The sequence below is a fragment of the Pogoniulus pusillus genome, chromosome 35 (genome assembly GCF_015220805.1).
Source record: "Pogoniulus pusillus isolate bPogPus1 chromosome 35, bPogPus1.pri, whole genome shotgun sequence".
In the NCBI taxonomy this organism is placed as follows: Eukaryota; Metazoa; Chordata; class Aves; order Piciformes; family Lybiidae; genus Pogoniulus; species Pogoniulus pusillus.
Window position 1 is genome coordinate 9,765,151 of NC_087298.1, and position 25,718 is coordinate 9,790,868.

The 25,718-nt window shown below is 42.3% G+C and overlaps 1 protein-coding gene across 1 annotated transcript in view; it reads left to right on the forward strand.

The window, feature by feature from the left end:
* The window catches only part of C5 (complement C5), a 35,740-nt gene extending 28,556 nt beyond the window's left edge, over positions 1-7,184 (forward strand). Inside the window, exons 33-44 of the mRNA XM_064170944.1 lie at positions 33-185; positions 533-595; positions 1,354-1,435; positions 2,019-2,070; positions 2,744-2,846; positions 3,559-3,633; positions 3,730-3,835; positions 4,003-4,089; positions 4,856-4,945; positions 5,470-5,553; positions 6,307-6,445; positions 6,722-7,184. Of these exons, the coding sequence (XP_064027014.1) occupies positions 33-185; positions 533-595; positions 1,354-1,435; positions 2,019-2,070; positions 2,744-2,846; positions 3,559-3,633; positions 3,730-3,835; positions 4,003-4,089; positions 4,856-4,945; positions 5,470-5,553; positions 6,307-6,445; positions 6,722-6,851 (1,164 nt within the window). The 3' untranslated portion in view covers positions 6,852-7,184. The remainder of the gene's footprint in view (positions 1-32; positions 186-532; positions 596-1,353; positions 1,436-2,018; positions 2,071-2,743; positions 2,847-3,558; positions 3,634-3,729; positions 3,836-4,002; positions 4,090-4,855; positions 4,946-5,469; positions 5,554-6,306; positions 6,446-6,721) is intronic.
* Positions 7,185-25,718: the final 18,534 nt, after the last annotated feature.

Here is a 25,718-nt window from a genome sequence, read left to right on the forward strand (position 1 = left end):
GGAATTAATCCTTTATAACTGATTTCTGGCAGGACACAATTAATGCCCTTGAGGCCTTGACTGAATATTCCCTTCTTGTCAAACGGCTGCATTTGGACATGATTGTTAAGGTAGCATACAAAAACCACGGAGACCTTGAAGTATTTAAACTGACAAAAGACCGTTTCGTGGGAAGAACCATACCAGTGAGTGAACAGTATTGCTTTAGGGAAGCAAAAGCAGAATTCTTAGCAACATATTAAGGAGCTGAACCTTGAAATTGCTGCTGAAGTTGCTTTTTCTTTTAATAAACTGCTGGTAATTTGGTGTAGTGAAAGGACTTTGCTTATCTGCTGAATTTTAAAGCATTTGGATCTTCATTTAAATTTAGCATCTCTGCTTGTTCCTCTGAGGCTTTTTTGTAGAATCTGTTTGTATCTTCAGGCCTTAATATGAATTTAAAATGTAGAAAAGCAACATTGTCTGACTTGAATTATTGCTGATAGAGCTTTGTTATTAAACTAGAACTTCTTGTTTAACATCAACCTTTCAGGTACCTTTGGAGGATGACATCTATGTGAGCACTGGAAGCAGCACTGGCATAGCTACAGTAAATGTAAGCATGCAACCAATCTTTCTAAGTGGAATCTGATTTGTTGCTAACAATGATGAAAAGAAGGTGAAATTTCTCATAAGCTCTTCAATTTGTTGTCCTTTACCTTTTAGACTGAAGCAATAGATGTTGTTATGGTGATACTTTAGGTTAGTTTCAAGCTATTGTATGACTTATGGCTAATGAGAGAGAGGCTGTGGAGTTTTCTCCTTTTCATCAGAGGTTTTCTGTTCCATAAACATAGATAGATGATCAGCTTAGTTTTAATTCTCACCAGTTGTTGCAGTCTCTGGCCAAACCCAGACCCAAATGAGTCACCAGCTTTGAGAAACTGCTCAGTTCTCTGTGATTCTGGTGTTTACTCTGAATTTATTAAGCAATATCACTGAAAAAAAAATGTTTTCTTGCCATAATGAAAGGAATACTTTTTGTGTGCCTAAATATTGTAAGTACAATAGAAATGTTTTAAAGTTTTTCTTCTGCTTTTTCATAGCCTCTTCTAGCATCACCTTAACATCTGAAATGTACAGATTCTTGTGGACTGGCATTTATATTAATAAAGTATCAGGAGCTGGTTTTAGTTTTGTAAATAAACCCAGCAAGAGTGGATTCCCCATTTCTGTGCTGATCATTTATTTACCTTGTGCCCATCAGAACTACTCCTGCTGTGCAGACTTGGTTTTACTGCTGTTCTGTTATGAGTTTTCCCAGTTCTGTGCCAGTTTTGAGGATTGTTTACTGCTTCTCTTGTACCTGTGTAGGTGAGGACAGTATATAACACAATTGGTACTTCTGAAGAGACATGCCACTTTGATTTGAAGATTCTTCCCAAGACAGATGATGGTAAAGTATTAACATAGTTTCAGATATTGCTGTTCAAGACAGTGCAAGGGAGGCAGGATAAAAAAGCTTTACTTAACAAACTGGTTTTTATTAAGAGTGAATCTCTGATAAATTCTGCCATTTTATAAATCAAAACTGGAAAAGAAATTGCCAGAAGCCTCTTTATGACTTCTTAAAACTATTGCCTTTTTTTGTTAATAGAATTAATTTCAATGCATTTTTGTTAGGTGCTTTTTTACCTATTTTTGGAAGAGTTTTTGCAGTGAGGAATACAAACTGATAGCTGAAGAAAGAAATGTGATGGGGGATGGAAGAGGCTTCAGTGAGTTCTAGTCGAGTTATAACAGGGTATATAGCCATATTCTGAGCTTTCTCCATGGCATAGTTTTCACAAGTACACAATAAGCTAAAGCTTTAAAACTGTGTTATTTCACTTGAATTATGGGAAGAAGTATAATGTTACTTCTTTGTGGATAGACAGTGAGTTCCTATAAAAATAACCACAAAGAGTTACAAAAATGCCTTCTGTCAATTTGGGAAGAGTTAGAAAATTACTTACTTTGACTCTACTTGATATGAAAAGGTTACAGAAGAGAAGAAGGGGAACCACTTGGGCGCTTAGAGGCCTGTGCGAAGTAAGTACAGCAGGTGGGGTTTTGGGTTGGTTGATTGGTTGGGTTTTTGGTTTGCTTCCCCAAGTGATGGAGCCAGTGTTTTGCATTTAAAGGTTTAGTTTAACTAAATGCACTCCCTAACTGATCTGAATTTTCTAACATTGAGTGCTGCTCCTGGCAAAGGTGGAATTCCCAGCTGACATGGTAAGGAATTGGAGCAGCACAAAGCAAATACAGGTCATGAAATTATATCTTAGATTGTTCCAAAGGCTTTCTGCTCAGTGGGGCTTGCTTTGGTATTGTTTTAATATTACATTAACTGACATATTTATATTACATTTATTTGCTTTTTTGAACAATTGCAATAAATGTTAATTGTTAATAAATGCACCTTTCTGTTTCTTCACCTTCATGGATGGCTGTAAAGAGAATCAGAGCCAAAGATCAGGTGGAAGTTTTGCTTTAGTTATATATGAGTTCTCCTGGAACAGAAGTATTAAGAAAAGCTTCTTTATGCCTGACATTGATATAAATCTGAAATGATTCATCTGGTCTGTTCTGCTTCATTATGGGTTTACTGTGATCTAACTGCCAAGAGCATTTTCCTAACATTTTTTCTAGCTCTACATTTGAAGAGTTATTTGAAATGTCAATCATGTCAATAATAACCAATATTATTTGAAATGTATTTTAGGTACAGGCCCAGTGCCAGGGAGCCACAGTCAGGGTCTGCTCATGCCGTGATGGACATAGGTTTGGTCAGTGGATTGGAAGCAAATACAGAAGACTTATCTACTGTATGTTATAGAGAACTTTCTGTCTTTTACTGAAGTTGGTTTTTGACAGCACTATAATATTTACTGTTCCTCATCTTTTTCTGTTAGAGTAGTAGTGCAGATTTGTATTGTTATACCCTTGTTGCTTTTAAACACTTCTAATACTAGTGAAAATAATCTACTTAAGTATAGATCATGGATTTTTGATAGTCAGTAGTAGGACATCTAGTTAAAGTCTGACATCTGGACTCACCTGTTAGTGGAAAGACAGGAGTGGGTAGAGAGTGGTGGTCACTTGTGTTAGGGTAGCATGGATCAGCCTCTGGAGATGCTTTATCTGCCCACTGTGAAGGGAACACTCTTAGTGTGCACATCTAACTGCAAATTGGCTAAGGTTTGTCAGCTGAATCTTGCTTTCATCCAAGCTCCTGTTGACAGGCACGTGAGGTTTAAAGACAGAGCTATGCTTACAGTATTTAAATAGGCTACTATACATGAACTCATGTATTCTTTTAAGAATATTAGCTCTTTATTCCCTTCATGTAGTGAGTAAAAGGATATGTTTCCTTAACAATTGAAAAAACAAGTGAGAATGTAAGCACTATAAAGAGACAACCCTAAAATAAGATTTTATATCTCAGAATAGTTAAAGCTACTGATTAGAAAACCCTCAAGACCATCCTAAAATGTTTAACATGCATAAAATATTTTTCTCTGTTTTCCCTCCCTACAGCTTGCAAGTGGAATTGATCATTTGATAGCAGATTATGAGATAAAAGACGGACATGTTATCCTGCAGATAGACTCTGTATGTCACCCTTTCCATAATTTTAAACACTACTTGAACTCTTTGGAATGATTTTGTTAACTTTAGAGCTCCTTAATTCCTGTGTCTGTCAAATAGGTGCCAGTTGATTCTTTTCTCTGTGTTGGGTTCCGAGTAAGTGAGCATTTCAGGGTTGGAATGCTAAATCCTGCCACGTTCACTGTATATGAATATCATGCCCCAGGTATGTATTCCAGATTTGATTCCTCTCTAAAGACTACCATTTTCCTTCAATGGCTTTTTAATCCTTATTGTGTTAAGCTCAAACTTTAGACTCACAGTATTTCAGTGCTGACTTCTTCGACTTTGATTTTCTGTATGTATTTATTCTTCCTTTTTTGGGTCTTGTAGATAAAAAGTGCACTATGTTTTATAACCCCTATGGAAATGAAAAACTTGTGAGATTGTGTGAAGGAGATGAATGCAAATGCATGGAAGGTAAGCTGTTTTTTAAGATGTTTTTTTCCCATTTCACTTGGTGGGAAAATGCAGTGGAGTGCTTTGGGCAGAACTACACACAACATAAGTTAAAATATCCTCTTAAGAACACAGCTGTTATGTTCTCCAACTTTTGCACTTAAAATAAATGTTGGCAGGATGATCAAGGCTACCTGCCTGGATTAAGGTGACTGAGGGTGTTATTTTCTATTTTAAATATTTGTGGTTGCCCCATCCAATCCCATAATTAATTTCTGTTACAGCACCTATGAGGGCAGGCTTTCAAGAACTGGAGCATCTCTGCTATAAGGATAGGCTGAGGGAGCTGGGGTTGTTCAGCCTAGAGATAAGAGTCCAGGGGGATCTTAGAGCTGCTTTCCAATACCTGAAGGGAGAGGGACTTTTTGTGAGAGCGTCTAGCAACAGGACAAGGGGGAATGGTTTTAAGCTGAGGGACAGTAGGTTTAGATGGGACCTAAGGAAGAAGGTCTTCAGTATGAGGATTGCGAGACTATGGAATAGGCTGCCCAGAAAGGTTGTGGATGCCTCCTCCTTCAAGGCCAGGTTGGATGAGGCCTTGAGCAGTCGAGTCTAGCTGAGGAAGTGTCCCTGCCCACCGCTGGGAGGTTGGAGTAGATGATGTCTGAGGTTCCTTCCAAGCTAAGCCATTGTATGATTCAATCCTCAGTAGGGAGAGATTCATGGTGTTTTTGTTTGTAGGTGTGTGATGACACTTACCACTGTTTTCCCCCCTTTTTCAATGCAGCTGAATGTAGTGAAGTGCAAGAGAGACTCGATCGCTCGCTAACGGCTGAGAGCAGGAAAAGAGCTGCCTGCCAGAGCGATATTGCGTATGGTAACATTACAGTTCTCATTACCTATTTCATATGCTCTGAGTGAAGTGTTCACTTGTTTAGTACTGCTGTAAAACATTTTGTTTCAATTAGATCTTTACTGATTAAAATTTAGTAAGCTTAACATTTGTGAGCAGTAGATGAAGGAGACATATGGGAGCAGAGCAAGTGCTGCCCTACCCTTTGCTGAATAAAAATCACATAACCCAGGTTAGTGCATCAGTGAGCCTGATCTGGTGAGTGCTGATACTGAGCACTCTGATTTTCTTGCTTGGTCTAATGTGATCATGTGGATTTGGGGTCACATGAAATTGTGAAGCATCAGATGAGGGCACAGATAGAGCTTCCATGAGATGAGAGCATGGGCAGAACTTGTTAATGTTTCTTAGCCTTACAGTGATGATAGCCATCATCTTCCCAGAAATTAGGATTGTAAAGAGACATTATATTCTCTATCTGTGAGACGTTTAGTGTGTATTGCAGAAAAAAAGGAAGAACCAAAAGGCTGTTTTGTGTTGTTCTGCAGCTTATAAAGTGAACATCTTATCACGCAGCGAAGAAGGCTATTTTGTCAAGTATTCTGCAACTCTTCTGGACCTGTATAAAAGAGGTGGGTGTTCTGTTATTAACCCACTTAATTTATACAGAGTAAAAGCTCTCTGGTTGAGACACTGAATCAATTGATAAAAATCAGCAGTCAAAACTAGTCAGTTCATGAGACCTGAAAATCCTAGTTGCAAACAGAGCCTTTGAGAAATCTTTTGAGCCCTGAGCAGGTTAGTCTTTGCTGTCTATAGATCGCTTTTCTATATCATAGGTGCTGTTAAACCTAAACTGTCATCAGGTAAATCTAGTCATCAGGTAAATACAGTCCATAATCAAATAATACAGTTGTGAGCTGCTGTTCAAATGTCTTATTAATTCCACAGAATGTTCTCCCTTACTGGATATGCAGTGAGTGAGGTGAGGCAGTGTGCAAGGAGATACCATGCCTCAACTTTCCTCAGATTTTTGTGGGTTGGGCATGTTTCTGCTTGTAGGAGAAAGGACTTTAGAATGTTTTTGGGCACTTGCTATTTTACCTTTGGGAGAGGTAACTGCTCATAGGTACTGCAGAACTGAAGCAGATATTCACTCATTTTCCATTCCTTATAATTACAGTCATACACAATGACTTTATATGCACAAGGTTGATTTATTAAAAAGCTTTTACAACAAACATGTTTTATGCTGTCACCTACCTAGTGGCAAATAGACCTTTTGGTTGTGCTGGTTGGAAACCACATTTTGGCAGTTTCTGTCTTATATATGAGTTACTGAAATTCTCTTTGTGACATTGTGCCATCCTGACATTCTCCTTCAGGGCAAGCTTTTGCTAAAAAAAACGATGAAATAACCTTTGTTAAAAAGCAGACCTGTACAGATGTGGAAATGAGCCCAGGAGAGCAGTATTTGATCATGGGAAAAGAAGCCTTAAAGATAAGCATTGGCTACAGTTTCAAGTAAGTAAAATTTACCCTCAGACTGTGCAGAGATGTAATGTTCAAGTGTGTTGTGAAGTGCTTGTATGTACTAATTCTTCTGTAATACAGAATTAGTTTATTTTTTTAAGTATTAATTCAACCAACAGCTACATACTGAGCTCTCAGATGTGTACCTCTAAAACAGGATTCAGAACACAAAGCAAGCAATTTCATAGTGTAATTTATTTTTTCCTCTTTCACATTTTCCTCTTCAAAAGTTAGCCACAAATGATAATTTTTCTGTTGTGCTCTTAGATTTCAGTACCCTTTGGATTCCAGCACTTGGATTGAGTGGTGGCCTTCACATACAGCATGTCCATCTTGTCAGGAGTTTTTAAGGACAATGGAAGATTTTACTGAAGATCTCTTCTTCAATGGCTGCTGATTTACCTTTTTGAATTAAAACCCACAATCCTTTCCTGAACTGAATATTCTTGAAGGGTTCATCTTGAAAAATGATCTTTGCTTGTATTTCATAGCCACCTTCTTGTAACATAGTAATGTTCAACGTGTGCACACTTTTTGAGCATGGAGGAGAGAATAAACCACAGAATACTGCAAAGACATTTGGAGTCAGAGGAAGTGGATCAACTACAAAACCAAACACCGAACGGACTGTCTTGTGCCAGGGTAACATTTAGAAGCATTGAGATCTGATGGCTATTAAAAACATAACCCTTCCTTCATTTAAAGAAAAATAAAATTGTTTGTCAAATAATTTTGTCATAACTTTGGTTTCCCAGAAAATGATAAAAAAAAAGAAGAACCTATCTAACATTGATGACAAACCTTTTGGCTCCACACAGGCGTTTGTGAAGTGGCAGCAGCACCTTCAGAGGATTAGTGGAGTTTTCTAAGGAATGCTCTGAGGAAAGCCAACAGAATGATTTGGAGGTGCAGTGTCAGCAAGGTTGATGAGACCAAATGCCTTGTTCTGAAGTGCTGCACAGAGAGGCTGCAAAAGCAAATCTACTTCTCATAAAATCCCTGATCTTTGACAAGTAATGAAGTCACACAGTAACTGCACTCATCTCAAATGTAGGAAGATCTAATGGAGTGTTTTAAGAATATTATTGCTGAATCTGTTAGGTGTATTCAAACAAGTGAGGCAGTCTGCTACCTTGTCTTCCTTATCTTAGAGAGAAGAGTGCTAAGTGGTTTGCTTTAAATACCATCTTCAAATCAGGCCTGTTATGATTTAAAAGAATTAATGTGCTCCTGCTTTATAAAAGGTGTTTTTATATGAATACTGATCTGCAGAGTACAGTACCTAGTTTGTGATTTGCATCTTTACAAAGGTGGAGATGCCTGGGATGTATTTCTCTGCAAGAAAATGTTTTTCCTTGATTTTTGCATTTCCAAAGTAGGAATCATACTCTCTGGCAGCTGACTCAGATTCAATAATACGAGAAAAATCCTCTTACACCAATGTAAATGTTGTTAGTGGAAGGTTAAAAGGCATCAGTGCTAAACCAAGTATTAAAAAGAGAATTATCATTCTGCTGCAGTGTGAAACCAAACATGTGATGCAGGGGAATCCCACTCTGACAGAGCTTAAACCTGGCATTTCCCCTTGCTGCTGGTGTGCCCAGAAAGTCAGTCTCTAACCAGCTGGGTAAGTCCTCTTTCCAGACATTACTTTTTGTTATATGAGATATTTCAACCAATTCTGAATACTTTTTGTTCTTGCATTTGGTGTTTGTGCTGATAGATGGTGTTGGCATAGACATCCATCTACATGGAGTAAACAGACTGCTTTGAAACTAGTAGTGTGTCTCTCACTGCTTGTATTTTAGGAGGGCTATGTTCTGGATATTAACTCTGCAGTCTTGATGAAAATTGTTTGAACGGTTGTGATAGGAGGGGCATGAGAGTGGTCTCGAGAAGGGCTTGGGGGTGTCAGTTGATGAAAAGCTCAGCATGAGCTGGCAATGGTTGCTGGCAGCCCAGGACACAGCCGTGTGCTGGGCTGCATCAAAAGCAGTGTGAGCAGCAGGACAGGGAGGGGATTCTGCCTTTCTGATCTACTCTGCTGAGACCTCACCTGGTGCACTGCATCCATTTCTGGTGCTGCCAGTATAAGAGCAACATGGAACTGTTGGAGCATTTCCAGAGATGGGCCACAAAGATGATTAGAGGGCTGGAGCTCCTCCCCTATGGGGACATGCTGAGAGAGTTGGGGCTGTTCAGCCTGGAGAAAAGAAGGTTCTGCAGAGACCCTAGAACAACCTTCCAGTACCTGAATGGGACCTACAAGAAAGCCAGGGAAGGACTTTTTACAAGGGCTTGTAGTGATAGAGTGAGTCAACAGCTTTAAGTTTGAGGAGGGCAGATTTAGACTGGATATTAAGATGAAATTGTTTACAAAGAGGGTGGTGAGACACTGGAACAGGTTGCTCAGGGAGGTCATGAATGCCCTCTCCCTGGAAATGTTCAAGGCCAGGTTGGATGAGGCCTTGAGCAACCTGGACTAGTGCAGAAATGACTCCACTTTTTATTTAAGCAGGAGCATGTCTTATTGCATCCAACAGATTATACAGAGCTCTTGAAACACTTCCAGTTTTCTGCTGTAGTAAAAACAGCAGAGGGAGCACAAGAACATAATGTTCATACAGCTCCTATAAATATTAATACTTCATTCCCTCCTCAAGCAAACAATAACAAAAGAACCAAACCTCAAACAACAACAACCCAACAAACTTGTGAAAGACATTTTTCAGTACATTCACTTTTTGTAAAACATCAGCTTTTGAAAATGCTGCACTTATTTCTTGGTGGAGAGAAGAAACCATGGACTCTCCTGTGTCATGCCACCATACCCATGTCTGCTGGCAACAGGATTTTTTCTTCATATCACTCAAATTACTTGCCAAAGACATTTGCCTGCAGGGCAGTATCCACTCCACAATCTCTGAGCTTCTCAGCTACATTGAGATTTACCAGCGTAGGGATCACAGTCAGGGCTGTGTGATGAAGTATGGGCAGACGATGCAAAAGCTTTTCTGATCAGTTCAGAGTCCAGAGTGTAAGAGCAGCTGTAAGCAGAGATACAGCCAAAAGGTCAGGGTACAGTACTCATTTTAAGAACCCCTGTGTTGCCCTGTTTCTGCCCATGGAGAAATGTGATATTTAAGAACTCATACACTTTGGAGCTGCTTCCTGCCTTTTGCAGAGAGAGTATTATCTAAATGCAGCTTAAAAGCACAGAAATAAGGAAACTCAGTCTAACAAAGTCCTTTCCTTGAATTCAGCTGGGCAATTTCTGGCATGTGCAGCATTTTACCTGGTAGTGTGCAGGGAATGACACATACGCTACAAGTTAAAACATGTCCTAAGGAACAGAAGATGTTTTCATGCTAGAATTTCCTGGAATTTGTGATTTTAGCATAGACCCTTGATGTTTCAGCAGATTAGGTTACTCAGGTTGCTTAATTTTTACATGGTCTGAAGTTACTTAGGTTACTTAATGTTATGTGGTCAGCAGGCTTCCAGAGCTTCTTACCGCTGTGTACCTTGTGCTGACAATGACATTGGCAGCTTCTCCAAATTGTTAGCCTTGCAGTAAAAGACACTGATCTGGAAGCACAAGTAGAGAAGCTTAACATGATTCCAATTGTTTTCTAATCTTGAATGTCCTTACATTTAATTGTCAGGAAATCATAGAATCAGAGTCATAGAATCAGTCAGGGTTGGAAGGGACCACAAGGATCATCTAGTTCTAACTTCCCTGCCATGGGCAGGGACACCTTACCCTAGATCAGGCTGGCCAGAGCCCCATCCAGCCTGGCCTTAAACACTTCCAGGCATGGGGCCTCAACTGCCTCCCTGGGCAACCCATTCCAGGCTCTCACCACTCTCATGCTCAACAACTTCCTCCTCACATCCAGGCTGAATCTCCCCACCTCCAGCTTTTCTCCATAGCATGTATGAAGAAATCCTGCAATGCTCAAACGTATTGGTAGCAAAATACATGTGGTAGCAGCCCAGGAGAGCAATGTGTAAACCTGTATGAAAAGGGTCTGAGGAACAGAAATTAGGGAGATGAAAAGCAATGAACCAAAGTCTAGAAACACGGAAGTGCAACCTGTTTCTACCCTCCCAAGGGGTAAGCATAGCAGTCTTTGGCTTGCAGTGCTCTCTTCTCACCCTTTTATATTGAAATTTCTGCTGCTGTAAAGCTGTAGCACTGGAGGAGGATTTACCAGAACAACATTTTTGAGGCAGCTCCCCTGAGGTTCTGTTTATAGGGCAACATATGGAACGAAGCCTATTAGAGAACACCAATCATTGCTTTTTCTATTTTTTCCCATCTTTCTTCTTAATTTTATTCATATCTTCACAATTCAAATTTGGGGATGAACCAGTTGTTGTTTTTCCAGCCTTCTCATTGCTTTGGTTAGCTAAGTTCTTACTGCAGGCCTTACATTTTTGATCTGCACTTAAATGTGCTACTAGTACACAGGATATTTTAATGTATGCCCAGTGCTAAGTCTCTCTCTTTTTCTCTTTTTCCTTCAGGATTATCTTCATGTCTTCAGTTAGGCTAAGAGTACAACAGCAAAAATGATGGCTTTACACTGAGGTTTGCAGCGTCTCTTCACACCAGAACATTCTGCAGCTCTTCTGTGTTTGGAAGATCTGGTGTCAAGCACCAGTGCATTAGCCATGAGCAGCTCACATGCTTCTAAGGAACCCACAGACAAACCCACAAACACTGCTTCTTCCATATGCCTCTGTCCCCTGTGCAAAACGTTTCTGCAGAATCCAGCACAGGTTGCATGTGGACACAGCTACTGTATGCCTTGTGTCACCTGGTTGTTGAGGTAATTCTGTCACACAAAATGGCATTAAATGTGCTCAGTACTCATCAGCCACTGCGAGCAAAACGGTGCTGTGCCTAGCTGGAGTGTTTGGTTATGTAAAACTCACTGTTGAAGGGGCTCTAAGATGATGGCCAGTGGCTGTTCTGCATTGCAGTGGCCACCTTATGCTCAGTCCTGAAGGAAGAGCTGCAGGGCAGATAGTTGTGGAAAGAGTCTTGAATGGATAATCTCTGCCTGCTGGGATAAAAAATCTGCAGCCACTTCATATGCTCTCTGTGAAAGAAACTGGTTTATCCCCTAGGTTTGCTTTTCTGCTGAACTCCTGTGCTTCCATTTCTCACCCTTACTGATGCTGAGGCTGTTCAGTCTGGAGAAAGAGGAGGCTCTGAGGTGACCTGATTGTGGCCTTCCAGGATCTGAAGGGGGCCTACAAAAAAGGCTGGGAAGGGACTTTTTAGGCTCTCAGAGAGTGACAGGACTGGGGGGAATGGAGCCAAGCTGGAGGTGGGGAGATTCAGCATGGACGTGAGGAGGAAGTTGTTCAGCATGAGAGTGGTGAGAGCCTGGAATGGGTTGCCCAGGGAAGTGGTTGAGGCCCCATCGCTGGAGGTGTTTAAGGCCAGGCTGGATGAGGCTATGTCCAGCCTGATCTAGGGTCCTTGTGGTCCCTTCCAACCCTGACTGATTCTATTTTTATGTTCTAATTTCTTGTTTTATAGTAAGTTCCCAAACAAGAGGTGTGCCACTCACTGCTTGTACTTTAAGGTAGCAGATTGAATGAATATCTGCTGTAACTTAGGTAGATTCACAACAAACCTTTCTTTGGCATTTGATGACTGAACGTGATGGTTGAAAAGCTTGCCTTGCCTCTAGGAATGCAGCAGATAAAGAGCCAAATTTCCCTCTCAGATCCTGGCACAAATCAGCTTCATTCCCAGTAAAACTGAGAAGAGTTTGATACAAAGAACAGTTACACACATTTTTATTTGTATTGAATGCTTGCCCAAAAGCAGCACATCCAAGAACTTCAAAATTACTCTTTCCCCCTCTCTCTTAGGAATATCCTTGATCCAGAGTGTTTAATATGTGGGAAGAAGATAGTCACAGATGAGGCAATTTTTCATTTTGGCTTTGTGAGTATTTCTTTTTTTTTTAATCCTTCAAACTTTTCTAAGAAGCATAAGAAAATTTTGCATCCAATAATAACTGGATACAAACTCAAAGTGCACAGAGCAGTGCACTTCATTGCTTAATGAGATTGTCTAGGCAGTCCACCCATAAATATTCCCACTTCTGAGCTATTCAGTGTTGTGGGGGTAAACATGTATTAAGAGACCTAATTATCTCTCAGGAGTGATGATGCCTCTCTTCTGCCCCTGTACTTAGTACTGGTTAGGCCACACCTTGAGTACTGTGTCCAGTTCTGGGCCCCTCAATTCAAGAGAGATATTGAGATACTGGAATGTGTCCAGAGAAGGGTGACAAAGCTGGTGAGAGGCCTGGAGTACAGCCCTGTGAGGAGAGGCTGAGGGAGCTGGGGGTGTGCAGCCTGCAGAAGAGGAGGCTCAGGGCAGAGCACATTGCTGTCTACAACTACCTGAAGGGAGGCTGTAGTCAGGTGGGGTTGGGCTCTTCTCCCAGGCAACCAGCAACAGAACAAGGGGACAGAGTCTCAAGTTGTGCCAGGGGAGGTCTAGGTTGGATGTTTCTTGCCAGAGAGATTGATTGGCATTGGAATGGGCTGCCCAGGGAGGTGGTGGAGTCACCATCCCTAGAGGTGTTCAAGAAAAGACTGGATGAGGCACTTAGTGGTCTAGTTGATTGGTTAAGGCTGGGTCTAGGTTGGACTGGATGATCTTGGAGGTCTCTTCCAATTCTATGATTCTCTCCTAAACTCCTGGTTCCTACACCCGTTTATAAACACAGGGACACAGACCCTCCTAAGGTAGAACCTGAAGACTTCTTTAGAGCACAATTATGTCATTAGGTGAAAAAGATCACATTCTATCCAGATGTCATAGCCATGGCCTCAGTCCTAAAAGATGCTAAAATAATTCCCATTCCTATTGCTTGGAGTAGCTAAAATGAAGAGCTTTAACTTAGCCTTAAACACTAATCTACCTTTGCTCTGGCTTGTGGTTACAAGTGTTTAGGGCATTTGTGTCAATCTGTTCAACAATTCTGTATTCATACTATGTGCTAGATAAAACCAGATGGAACCAAGAGCAAGGAGATTGAAGAAATGACAGCTGAGGGTATGAACAGGAGTCTTCTTCATTCAGCTCAATCAGATCTATATAAGGTAAGCCATCTGGAAGGTCAAGGTATGAAGTAATATACAAGAAAAATGCTGCACTTAGTGTTAAATTGGCAGCCATTAATTTAAAAAGGGCTTTAAATTTTATTTGTTGTATCTCTGTACCTATCCAAAGTTATCTATTCAATGCATTGCTGATACTTCAAATATCTGGATCCTCTTTGTGTACATTTTTACAGCTATTTATCTATATGGAGGTGTGTAGGAAGATTTATCTTCCTCATGTGCCATGGCAGGTTTTTCACATGGAAACCACTTGGGGAAAGGTATATCTATGTCTTCATCTGCTTCTCACATGTAAATTATGCTGGCAGACATCTATCAGACCTAGTCAGTAAGAGAAGAGAAGATGGAAATGACATGGGGTGAGAGGCCTGGAGCACAGCCCTGTGAGGAGAGGCTGAGGGAGCTGGGGGTGTGCAGCCTGCAGAAGAGGAGGCTCAGGGCAGAGCTCATTGCTGTCTACAACTACATGAAGGGAGGCTGTAGCCAGGTGGGGTTTGGCTCTTCTGCCAGGCAACCAGCAACAGAACAAGGGGATACAGTCTCAAGTCGTGCTGAGGGGAGGTCTAGGCTGGATATTAGGAGGAAGTTGTTGGCAGAGAGAGTGATTAACATTGGAATGGGCTGCCCAGGGAGGTGGTGGAGTCACCATCCCTGGAGGTGTTGAAGAAAAGCCTGGCTGGGGCACTTAGTGCCATGGTCTGGTTGATGGGACAGGGCTGGGTGCTAGGTTGGACTGAATGATCTTGGATGTGTCTTCCAACCTGGTTGATTCTAGGATTCTATCATTTTAGAATCTGCTGTCATGCTAACCTTAGTGACTTGTAGTCAGAGAGTGCTGAGATGCTAAACAAGTCACAGGATTAATCCCAGCAAATGTGGAGTAACTCTTGGAGTATTCACTGCTTGGATGACTCATCTGTATTATGAAATGGAAATTATTTCAAAACACATTCTGTACTTCCATGCTTAGTGAGGATTCTGGACTTCAGAAAGGTCCTTTTATATCTGAATGGTACAGAGTGTTTTTATATCTGAATGGTACACAGTGTTTTTCTACTCCTGGCTGTTTATATACATGGTGTACAACCCTCCAAATATCCCAGGCTTTGAATCACTGCCTAATAGCTTTAGTGGTTCAGAAAAACATGCATTCAAGTGTTGCACTTTTGTAGTCTACCCAAAGGCCAGCCAGCCTCTGGAGGCAGGATTGCTGCTTGCTCCCCATATTCAGAAAGCTGTGTATTTCAGCCCAAATTCATTGTCTCAGCCCCCAGAATAGAGGACTGGCATCATTTGTCAGCTCTGGCAAGATGCCAAGGGACGTGTGTAAAGAGGATTTTCTTTGTCATCTATTGACATAATAACACTTCATAGTCAGCCTTGCTGCCAGAGATGAACTTCAGTGCTGCTTTTAGTGCTATGCACAGATAACCTCTGAAAGCAGAACCCACTGAAGCCTGTTAAAAGAGTTTGGTCATTATACTTTTATGTCTCTTAAAATATTTCCCAGCTCAGCCTTTGAAGAAGAAAATTCACCAGATGCCATTCGAATGTGATTCTCCCTGAATACTTCTGGCAGATATGTAAGACCTGCACTGGTCAAACTTGTGAGATGATAACAATTCTGAGGGTTAATTCCATGTAAGCCTTTTAGTTCTTTTTTCAAAAATACACATTTCTGTGCTTTTCTATTTGCATTTGACAGGTTTTTTTGGTAGCAAAGTGTCACAAAACATACTAATTTCTCTCTTCATTGTGACTAGAAATTAATCTAATTGATCCAAGCTAGTAAGTGACTTGAATAGACCAAATTCCTCCCTATTATGCATAGTGACACATGAAACTGGCACTCTTTTGGGCTGCCCATGAAAGCCTCTGCTCTGCCTCTAACTGCTGTGACTAATTTAGGAAGAGAGCCAAATGGTGCCATTCTTGGGCCATTGTTTTACCAGCAGTGCAGAAATTATTTGGGGTCTGTAATCTTTCAGGCTATGCCACAAGATCTAAGTGGCCTTATCCACATAAATGCTCTGTCAAAAACGGTTTTGAATTAGGAACACCCTAACATATTAGAAGAGGAGTGCTAAATAACTCCCTGTAGCAGGATTTGCTTTTGCATACTTCACCACTTTTAAGTGACCATCATAATTCTTTCTTAGCTGACCTGACAACAGGTGAAAGGGGAAATTGCTTACCTGAGCTGGTAGCCTGCAAGACCAAATTACCACATCATTTTTGTCTTGTGATGGCACACTCACAACTTGAAATAATCTGAAAGAGGAGAAATATTCACTTCATCACACTGAGCTGTGACATCAAAATAATTTTCTATCTTTGCATAGCAATAAAAATGTTTGATATAGGCACAGCCTCTCTTCTGAGTCGGCAGGTGGGATCCTGCATTCATAGAATCAAAGAATGACTCAGATTGGAAGGAACCTCAGAGATCATCTACTCCAACCTCCCCACTGTGGGCAGGGACACACCTCCCAACTACACTTGGCTGCTCAAGGCCTCATACAACCTGGCCTTGAACACCCCTAGGGAGGAGGCAACTCTTGGTAGACTGTTCCAGAGTCTCACCATCCTCATACTAAAGAACCTCTTCCTTAGATCCAGTCTAAACTTACTCTCCCTCAGCTTAAAACCTTTACCCCCTGTGTTGTTGCTAGAAAAGTTCCTCTCTACCCTTCCTGTAGGATCCTTTCAGGTATTGGAATGCAGCTCTAAGATCCCCCTGAAGTCAGGAACAGTGTGGCCAGTAGGACAAGGGAGGTTATTCTCCCCTGGTACTCAGCACTGGTCAGGCCACACCTTGAGTACTGTGTCCAGTTCTGGGCCCCTCAATTCAAGAGAGATATTGAGACACTGGAATGTGTCCAGAGAAGGGTGACAAAGCTAGTGAGAGGCCTGGAGCATAGCCCTGTGAGGAGAGGCTGAGGGAGCTGGGGGTGTGCAGCCTGCAGAAGAGGAGGCTCAGGGCAGAGCTCATTGCTATCTACAACTACCTGAAGGGAGGCTGTAGCCAGGTGGGGTTGGTCTCTTCTGCCAGGCAACCAGCAACAGAACAAGGGGATACAGTCTCAAGTTGTGCCAGGGGAGGTCTAGGCTGGATGTTAGGAGGAAGTTGTTGGCAGAGAGAGTGATTGGCATTGGAATGGGCTGCCCAGGGAGGTGGTGGAGTCACCATCCCTGGAGGTGTTGAAGAAAAGCCTGGATGAGGCACTTAGTGCCATGGTCTGGTTGGTTGTCTAGGGCTGGGTGCTAGGTTGCACTGAATGAGCTTGGAGGTCTTTTCCAACCTGGTTGATTGTCTGATTCTCTTCTCTAGTCTGAACATGCCCATCTCCCTCAGCCTATCCTCATAGCAGAGGTGTTGCAGCACCAGGTAGAGCAATGCCCAGTCCTGGCATTGAGGCCTTTGTAAGATTCCTTTCTAGTTCCAGATAGCTTTAAAAAAAAAATAATCTCACAGCCCCTTTTTACAGACAAGAGAGCTGTGGAATCTCCTGACAGGGGACAGTACATCCATTTATAGCAGGGGTGTGGCAGAGATGAAGGAAACCAGACTAAGGGAATGAATATTTTCTTTTGAGTGAATATTAGCTTGTAATTAAAACAAAAATTTAAAAATCACTCTCCCTGAGAGCTGCCAATTTGCTGTTCATCCATCATGAGCTGTCTCACTTGACCTTACCTACAGAGGCTTATTTTCAGTCTATGTAAATGTTAATGTTTATGCATGTCTCCTAGCAAAATGTGTTCTTAATCTCCTGCTGAATTCTTACATCAGAACACACTCAAATTTGGCATGACCATCAGATATTTTCCAGTTAAAAAAAAAACACCTTATAGGGTTGACTCTGTGATTCTATGACTTACATATGCTTTCAATTTTGGAGATATTTAATAATGTTTTCACCTCTAATTAAAAGAAATAGCTGGGTTTGGCTCGATCATTCTCCTGGGAACTAAGAGTTTGGTTTTGCCAATCACTGGGTCATTACAAAATTCCATTCCTTGGGTTAAATTTTGCTTTTCAGGTTCTGAACCAACTTGAAGTTTGGGTACATGTTTAAGCAGCAACTGATTACAACCATTACAAGAAGGATGTGGAGATGATGGAGTGTGTCCAGGGAAGGGCCATGAGGATGCTCAGAGGGCTGCAGCACCTCTGCTATGAGCACAGACTGAAAGAGTTGGGGCTGTGCAGCCTGGAAAAGAGAAGGCTCCAAGGTGACCTTCTTGTGGCCTTCAAGTATGTCAAGGGGGCCTCCAAAAAAGCTGGGGAGGGACTTTTTAGGCTATCAGGGAGTGACAGGACTGGGGGGAATGGAGCAAAGCTGGAGGTGGGGAGATTCAGACTGGACGTGAGGAGGAAGTTGTTGAGCATGAGAGTGGTGAGAGCCTGGAATGGGTTGCCCAGGGAGGTGGTTGAGGCCCCATCCCTGGAGGTGTTTGAGGCCAGGCTGGATGAGGTTCTGTCCAGCCTGATCTAGGGTAGGGTGTCCCTGCCCATGGCAGGGGAGTTGGAACTAGATGATCCTTGTGGTCCCTTCCAACCCTGACTGATTCTATGACTCTGATTCTATGATTTCCTGACAATTAAATGCAAGGACCTTCAAGATTAGAAAACAGTAGCAAAGAAAATTTGAGTAAAGATTGCTACCTTTAACTCTTTCTTCTCTGCCCCAGGAAATACTTGTTACACACAGGTGGATATTTAGAAAACAGGTTTATTTACCCACATTCAAAGCTAGAAGTCACAAAATGCAGAGCATTCCAAAGGTACCATGCTTCAGACTGTATTTATTTGCTACTGGACAACTGAAATGACAATCTCTTTGGTAAAGCAAACAAAAAGGTTTGATTTGCTGCACTTTGAATCAACTGAGATATTAACCCACCAACATTGGGGTTTACAGTGGAAAATCAATTTCCCCTTAATGACAGCAGCCCCACTGGCGCCACTTAAAAGTCCTCCAAAAGAAACAGAGAGAGGTTCAGAGTCTGAATTTAGCACGCTGCAGGCTGGATCCAAGGAGCCCTGTCGTGGACTTGCATTGTCTAATTTGGCTTTACAAGAGTAACCTCAACAGCACATTCTTTCCACTGGTTATTATGTGTTCTCTGCACTTTATACTGGGAGGGACACAGAGCACATCCTCAGCTAATGCAGATCAGTGCTGTTGCAGTTGTTTTGGAGGAGCAGTGCTTTTTCTACTTGATACCCAGCTCTGTAGACACAGCATTGCTTTAATGGAATCACAACAAGGAAATATGGAAATTCCTTTCCAAAGAGAAAAATCTCTTCTAAATCTCACACATCCTTCACTTCTCACTGTGCTGGTTCATACCTGCTGGAACCCGACAGACAGTATGCACACCAGTGGTGCTGACAGACTGAGCACAAAGTGCAGCTGTAGCTGAAGACTCACCCTTACTACGTGGCTGCTTTGTCTGTCCCTGCCAGGGTCTGATCAGCCACTTTCCCTTCATTATTCATAAAAAGCAATCTGCCATAAGAACCTCATTTGCACTGCCCAAATCCTAATTTTTTCCATAAAAGCTTACTTCTGTGAGATCCCAGAGAATATTTATCCCCAAGCTCAGACAGCTAGGTAGAAATAGGTATTAATTTCCACCATTAATGTAATTCCAAACGTTTGGAGTAGCCAGTCTATGCCATATTTAATAAGAAAGGTGATTTGTTTCTAGCCCCAGTTAATTAAGGCATGTTAGAGTGGGATGCATTGGGGTAACTAATGTTTGCAGTTGCTTTTGGTGCAAGGAGACTGATCCAGAGAGTTCTAAAATGGAGCTGGAAGTCAGGAGGTCTGATTTGGTCCTGATTTTCACTAAACTTAAACCATGTTCAGCAGTGGTCTGGGGGGAACTTCTCATGGGCAATGCTCACAGCATTAATCCCCAGACTTCAGTGTTTGCTGTTAGAGAAGAGCTTTTGAAGCTGCCAATAAACAGCATTACCTTAGGATCTAGAGCAGTGTGCAAGGAGAAGAGGAGGCTTAGGGGAGACCTTATCACAGTATCACCAAGGTTGGAAGAGACCTCATAGATCATCAAGTCCAACCCTTTACCACAGAGCTCAAGACTATCTGGAAGGAAGTTGTAGCCAGGTGGGGGTTGGTCTCTTCTCCCAGGCAATCAGTGACAGAACAAGAGGACACAGTCTCAAGCTGGTCCAGAGCAGGTTTAGGTTGGGTGTTAGTAAGTTCTTCACAGAGTGATTGGCATTGGAATGGGCTGCCCGCAGAGGTGGTGGAGTCACCATCCCTGGAGGTGTTTAAAAGGAGACTGGATGAGGCACTTAGTGCTATGGTTTAGTAACTAGAGAGTATTAGGTAATAGGTTGCACTTGACAATGCTGAAGATCTTTTCCAACCTGCCTAATTCTGTGGCTCCTGTAAAGGCCTGTTCTACTCACAAGAGAAGTCTGGAGATACTTTTATGGCAAGGATTTCCTGGGATTAATCCCTTTGTACTTAGTGAATAAAAAGGCAGTACATTGTTTTTATTGCACCAAGTACCTGCACATAGTCAGAAATGCATCTGCAAGCCAAAACTTCAAACTCCATGAAACTTGCCCAGCTTGTGGTTATGCACAATTACTCAACCCAGGCTAATGGAGGGGATCTTGTGTCCCTGGTGTCATTTGTGGCTTTCTATCAAAGCTAAAAGAACTTCACCATTTCACAGTTTCCATATGACACTGAAGAAGCCTGGCAGGATCAGCTAAGCTGCTTTGGTCAGGAATCTAAAACCAAGGTAGGATCAAACACTTCCCATGGAAACATGAGGGGTCAAATTATTCTATGGTGTAATTTAAGAGGTTTCTATGGATTTATACCAGCAACTGGGGGAGCATATCTAAACCTACATGAATTCAAATCAAATTCTTAGAAATCCATGCTCCTGTGAAGCCCCAGTCTATGTCCACTGGCTCATGTCCATGGTGGTCCTGCCTTGTTTCCATGCCCTAAAGAGCTCCAGGGTGAATCCTGAGCAGAGAGCAGGCCTCTCTGCCTGCCAGTACCTGGGCTTTGAAGCAAAATATTCATGAAAAGAAAAGGTTTCAGATGTGATTTTTAGATAACCAGATTAAAAAATGCTGAATTTCTTTCCTGCACTTATCTTGCCACATAACATCTTTATATATATTTAGCTTGTGAAAACCTGCCACAACTCTGAACTGTTGCACTATGAAGCCAATCTGTGTTTCCATTTCTTCCAGGATGACCCACTGTTACTGAACCTGAGCAGATGGGAGCATTCCTTTCCTAAGCACTTGGTGCCACATTCACTTGCTTTGGGGTTTCAGCATGCAATTTGTGATGCAGATGTTCCACGCGGAGCTGCAAGGTTTGTTTTCTTGGCTGAATTCCAGGGACGCTGCTGGGAACTTGTATGTGATGTTCTTTTGGAGTCCCATCACTGGCCAAGCTGCCAAGACACTTGGCCTCATGAGAGGGCTCTTTCTATTCAACAATTTAAGCACTAAGTCTTCTTGCCTCTTCAAAATATAGACTTGTCTTTCTCTGTGCCTGCTTTCTCCTCCTTCCAACTTCACTTCTTCATTCAGGCTTCTCCTATGTTTAAAACAAATTTTCATTTCTCCTTCAGATTCCTCCTCAAAGACACCCTGCTTTGTGAGCACTCAGGGATTTTCTTTCTGTGGCAATGTTTTGATGGGGACTTTGGTTTTCTTTACAAAGTCATTTTCCTCCTGTAAAACCTTGGATAACGCTTGGAGCTTCTGTCTACCCTGGGCTTGTTGCCCATAAAACACACAGGTACAAACAGAACCATAGAGTCTGTGAGGGTTGGAAGGGACCACAAGGATCATCTAGTTCCAACTCCCCTGCCATGGGCAGGGACACCCTACCCTAGATCAGCCTGGCCACAGCCTCATCCAGTCTGGCCTTAAACGCCTCCAGCCATGGGGCCTCAACCACCTCCCTGGGCAACCCATTCCAGCCTCTCGCCACTCTCATGCTGAACAACTTCCTCCTCACCTCCAGTCTGAATCTCCCCACCTCCAGCTTTGCTTCATTGCCCCTAGTCCTGTCACTCCCTGATAGCCTAAAAAGTCCCTCCCCAGCATTTTTGGAGGCCCCCTTTAGATACTGGAAGGCCACAAAAAGGTTACCTTGGAGCCTCCTTTTCTCCAGAGTGAACAGCCCCAACTCTTTCAGTCTGTGCTCACAGCAGAGCTGCTGCAGCCTCTGAGCATCCTCATGGCCCTTCTCTGGTCACGCTCCAGCATCTCCACATCCCTCTTGTAATAGGGGCTCCAGAACTGAATGTGCTGCTCCAGGTGGGGTCTCACCTGAGTGGAGTAGAGGGGGAGAATGACCTCCCTGGCCCTGCTGGCTACACTTCTGATGCAGCCCAGGCTCTGGTTGGCTTTCTGGGCTGCAAGTGCACACTGCTGGCTCAGTTGAGCTTCTCATCCACCGACACCCTCAAGTCCCTCTCCTCAGGGCTGCTCTCCAGCCACTCACTGCCCAGCCTGTATTTGTTAGTGGTGGTGTGGAAATTGTTCAGGTTTATGAACCATGCTGAAAACCACCATGGGAAAGATAAGCCAAAAGCTCTTAGTCACTCTACGACAGCAAAGTGAATGATGGTTGTAGTGGAAGAGAGATGTGAGTTAGTGCAGAATGTCTCTTTCTGCTTCTAAAAAACAGCTGAACATCTCATGTATTACTTTTTTTTTAGCTATTATCAGCAAAATGAGTAACTTCTGAAAGGGTTAGTGCAGACTTAGCCCAGCCTTCACTCTCCCCTCAGTTCTTGTCCTTAATAAGAATTCATTAAGACAGCATTAAAGAAAACTGTTGTTTCCTTTTTCTGTTTCCACTAATTAGTCCTGCTCAGGTATCCTGAGTTTTCTGATCATTGTATAGGTTTCTGCAGCAGGCTGTGCAAGTGACCTGAACTATTGATAGAACAGCCATATTTTGCCAGCTGGTTTATAGTTGAAAGATGTTGAAGCTGAACTTGTTTTTTCATGTTACATCCAGAGCTTTGGACGAGTGTTTTGGCAGGCTTCCTGGTGGGCACAGCTCCCGTTCCCAGAGTTCTCTCCAAAGCATTAAGAATGGAAATAAGCAGCTAAGAATTTTCCAGTTTAGCTCAGGCTCTGTGTACGTTAAGAGAAACAGAAGCATAACCACAAGTACCAGCATAAGCCCCTAATGTAGACAGGCTGCCAGAGAGAGCAGGATTTAATCTGGTGGAGCTGTCATAAACTGCTCATGTTGACTTCACATGTCTACACCCTGTGTTTGTCCTGTTACGGAGACACAGTTACTGAAGCAGGTACACCACCAAGAAGCTTTCTAATGCAAAGAAGATCTGCTTAGTATTGCCTATAGGAAACAGAATCACAAAGAGACCTCTGGAGATCAGCTAGTCCAACCTCCCTGCTAAAAAGCAGCTTCACCTAGATCAGGTTGCATAGGGACTCATCCAGGTGGTTTCTGAGTATGTCCAGAGAAGAAGACTCTACAACCTCTCTGGGCAAGCCCATCAAGGTCACTGTGACAGAGAGAAACATGCTCATTTTCTCTAACCTCCTCAGGGTGATTCCTTGGCTTGTGCTGTGGAAATGGCTTCAGTGAGTGACAGAAACAAGATGAATGTCATACAGTGTCTGTTTTTCTGACAAATGCTGAAGAGGTGCTCCAGAACATCTCTTATCTGGGGAGAAAGAAATCCAAATCCCTAGGAAGCTGAGGATAATACTACATTATGGAGAATATGATCTGGAAAAAATCTTGAGCCTGAGAGGGGATGAAGACAAAAAAATTGATTCCTGATGTCTCTTTGAGGATTACAGTCCAGCTCTTGTGGAAGTTAGTGGGAAACTTTCCATCTCCTGTAATATGAGTGGGGCTGGGTCTTTAAATATCACCATAACAGAGCAGAGCTACAACTGGTAGTAGGGGCAGGCAGCAATAAAAAAAACTTTGTTAAAGGTTTTATTGTAGCCAAGAGATTGAATTGTGGCACAGCTGCCAAGTTTGGTCAGGATAACAATATATCAAATGTCATGATTCTTCATGTTGGTGTTTAATCTCGAAGATGAACTGCTGACATTTCGCAGCTACTCTATTTCGTGGCTAGCTGGAGTGAAGAAAAAAGAACTGATGGTACTAGCATAGAAGTTAAAGAACTATTTAATATCAGAGCAGGAATCTTGACTTGGAGCACTCTGCCTCAGTTCCTAGAAGCACTGCATCTCCTGGGGACTGGATCTTTTTTACTGACAAGTTTTCCTCTGTGTTTTACCAATTCTTCAGGGTTTCCTAGAATGTGTGCACATTTTCCAGGCAGTTTATACTCACTGAAAAATTGTGTTTTCACAGAATGAGACATCCCTATCTCAAGCCTCTCTCTGAAATGAGATTCTCAGCCCTGGAAATGCTATTTGCACTTTTGACTACAGTCTTTAAAACACTTAACATCTGACCTTAAATTCCATTTTCAAATGTACCAAGAAATCTGTTTCATTAAAAATCTCAAGACCTTGGATCATTTTAATAAGGTAATGCCCATATGAAATATGTTCCCTTCTAAGCTCTTTTTTTTCCCCCTTGGATGCAGAACTGCTCATTCACCTTAAATAGTGGCACAGTGCTCTGCAATGCTAAGCACTGATGGAATGGCTCTACAACAAAAGCTGAGCTTCAAAATTTGATCTCTTGCTGAGCCACATCCTGTTTTCGGTTAACTGATCTCATATGGGGGAAATTTAGCAGAGGAAATATCTCTAGTTTGGAAAGTACCAAAAACTTATCTCTAGTTTCTTTCTGTAATTCAGCACCTTTTATGACAGAGGTGTATCACTTTCGAGAGGTCTTGGAGCAAGGAGGAGCCAAGCTAACAGCACAGAAAGGAGGCATCTAGACCCCTTCATCCCGAAACAGAAACTGACCCCCTGGGGTATCAAGCAGTCCTTCTGCAATTATTAACTTACACCTCTTTGTGTTCTGAAAGCTTAAAAAAGCCACATCCAGAAATATCTTTTAAAATCTTTCCAGAAACTAACTCACATCCTGCCTGTGCCAGATGAACTTGCCATGAATTGTAACAACCCTGAACCAAAGCAAATGTTTCAGGCCATGATAAAGACTGCATCCCACCTTCCCCATAGATTTTAAGCTTCATTTAATACACAGCCCTGATGACTCTGCACTTAGAGCATCCACAACTCTGCTTACAGAAGTGGAGAGAAGGAAGTAGGAATGCAAAGACATTACATGTGATTCTGCAAGTCTGAGTAGGGAAAATCTTCTCACTCATGTAGGTGGATGCTAACATTTAAACTGGAAGCCTTAAAAATAACTCTAATAAGACTGACATCCTTTTCCTCTTCCACAATTTCATCACCAAATCTTTTGCATGTCCTGGCTCTTAAAAAAAGATTATACTTTTGGGTGCCATGGCTGTGTGTGATCAGATAATGGCACACCCACATTGCTAAATGAGTAATTTCTCGTGCTGTGACAGCATTACTGCTCTGCACATGATGCTTTTCATCTGCTGAGATCCAAGTGTTTTACAAAAGGAAGCAAATGTTATTGCCTATTCACAGGGGAGGGTTGGGTGCAGTTTATTAGGCCACTGGTTTATCCAACCACACTCAGCCATGTGTGGCACTCAGCCAGCCACAGACCCTGAAACTGACTCTGCCGGTGGCTCCTCCAGGCTTACGTTTACCTCTTCCTATAACAATAACTTCCTTTGCAGCATCATTTTCAAACAGTTAAAGCCTTTAAAAAAAATTAAAACCTGTTGCAGAATCACAGAATGATGGAGGTCAGAAGGCATCTCTGGAGATTGAGTCCAACCCTCCTGCCAACGTAGGGTCACCTAGAGAAAGTCGCACAGGAACACATCCAGGAAGGTTTTGAATGTCTCCAGAGATAGAGACTCCATAACCTCTCTGGGCAGCTTGTTCCAGTGCTCCATCACCCCTATATTAAGGAATTTCCTCCTCATGTTTAGATGAAACTTCTTATGGTCAACTTTGTGCCTCTTACCCCTTGTCCTTGTCCTGTCACTGGGCACTGCTTTAAAA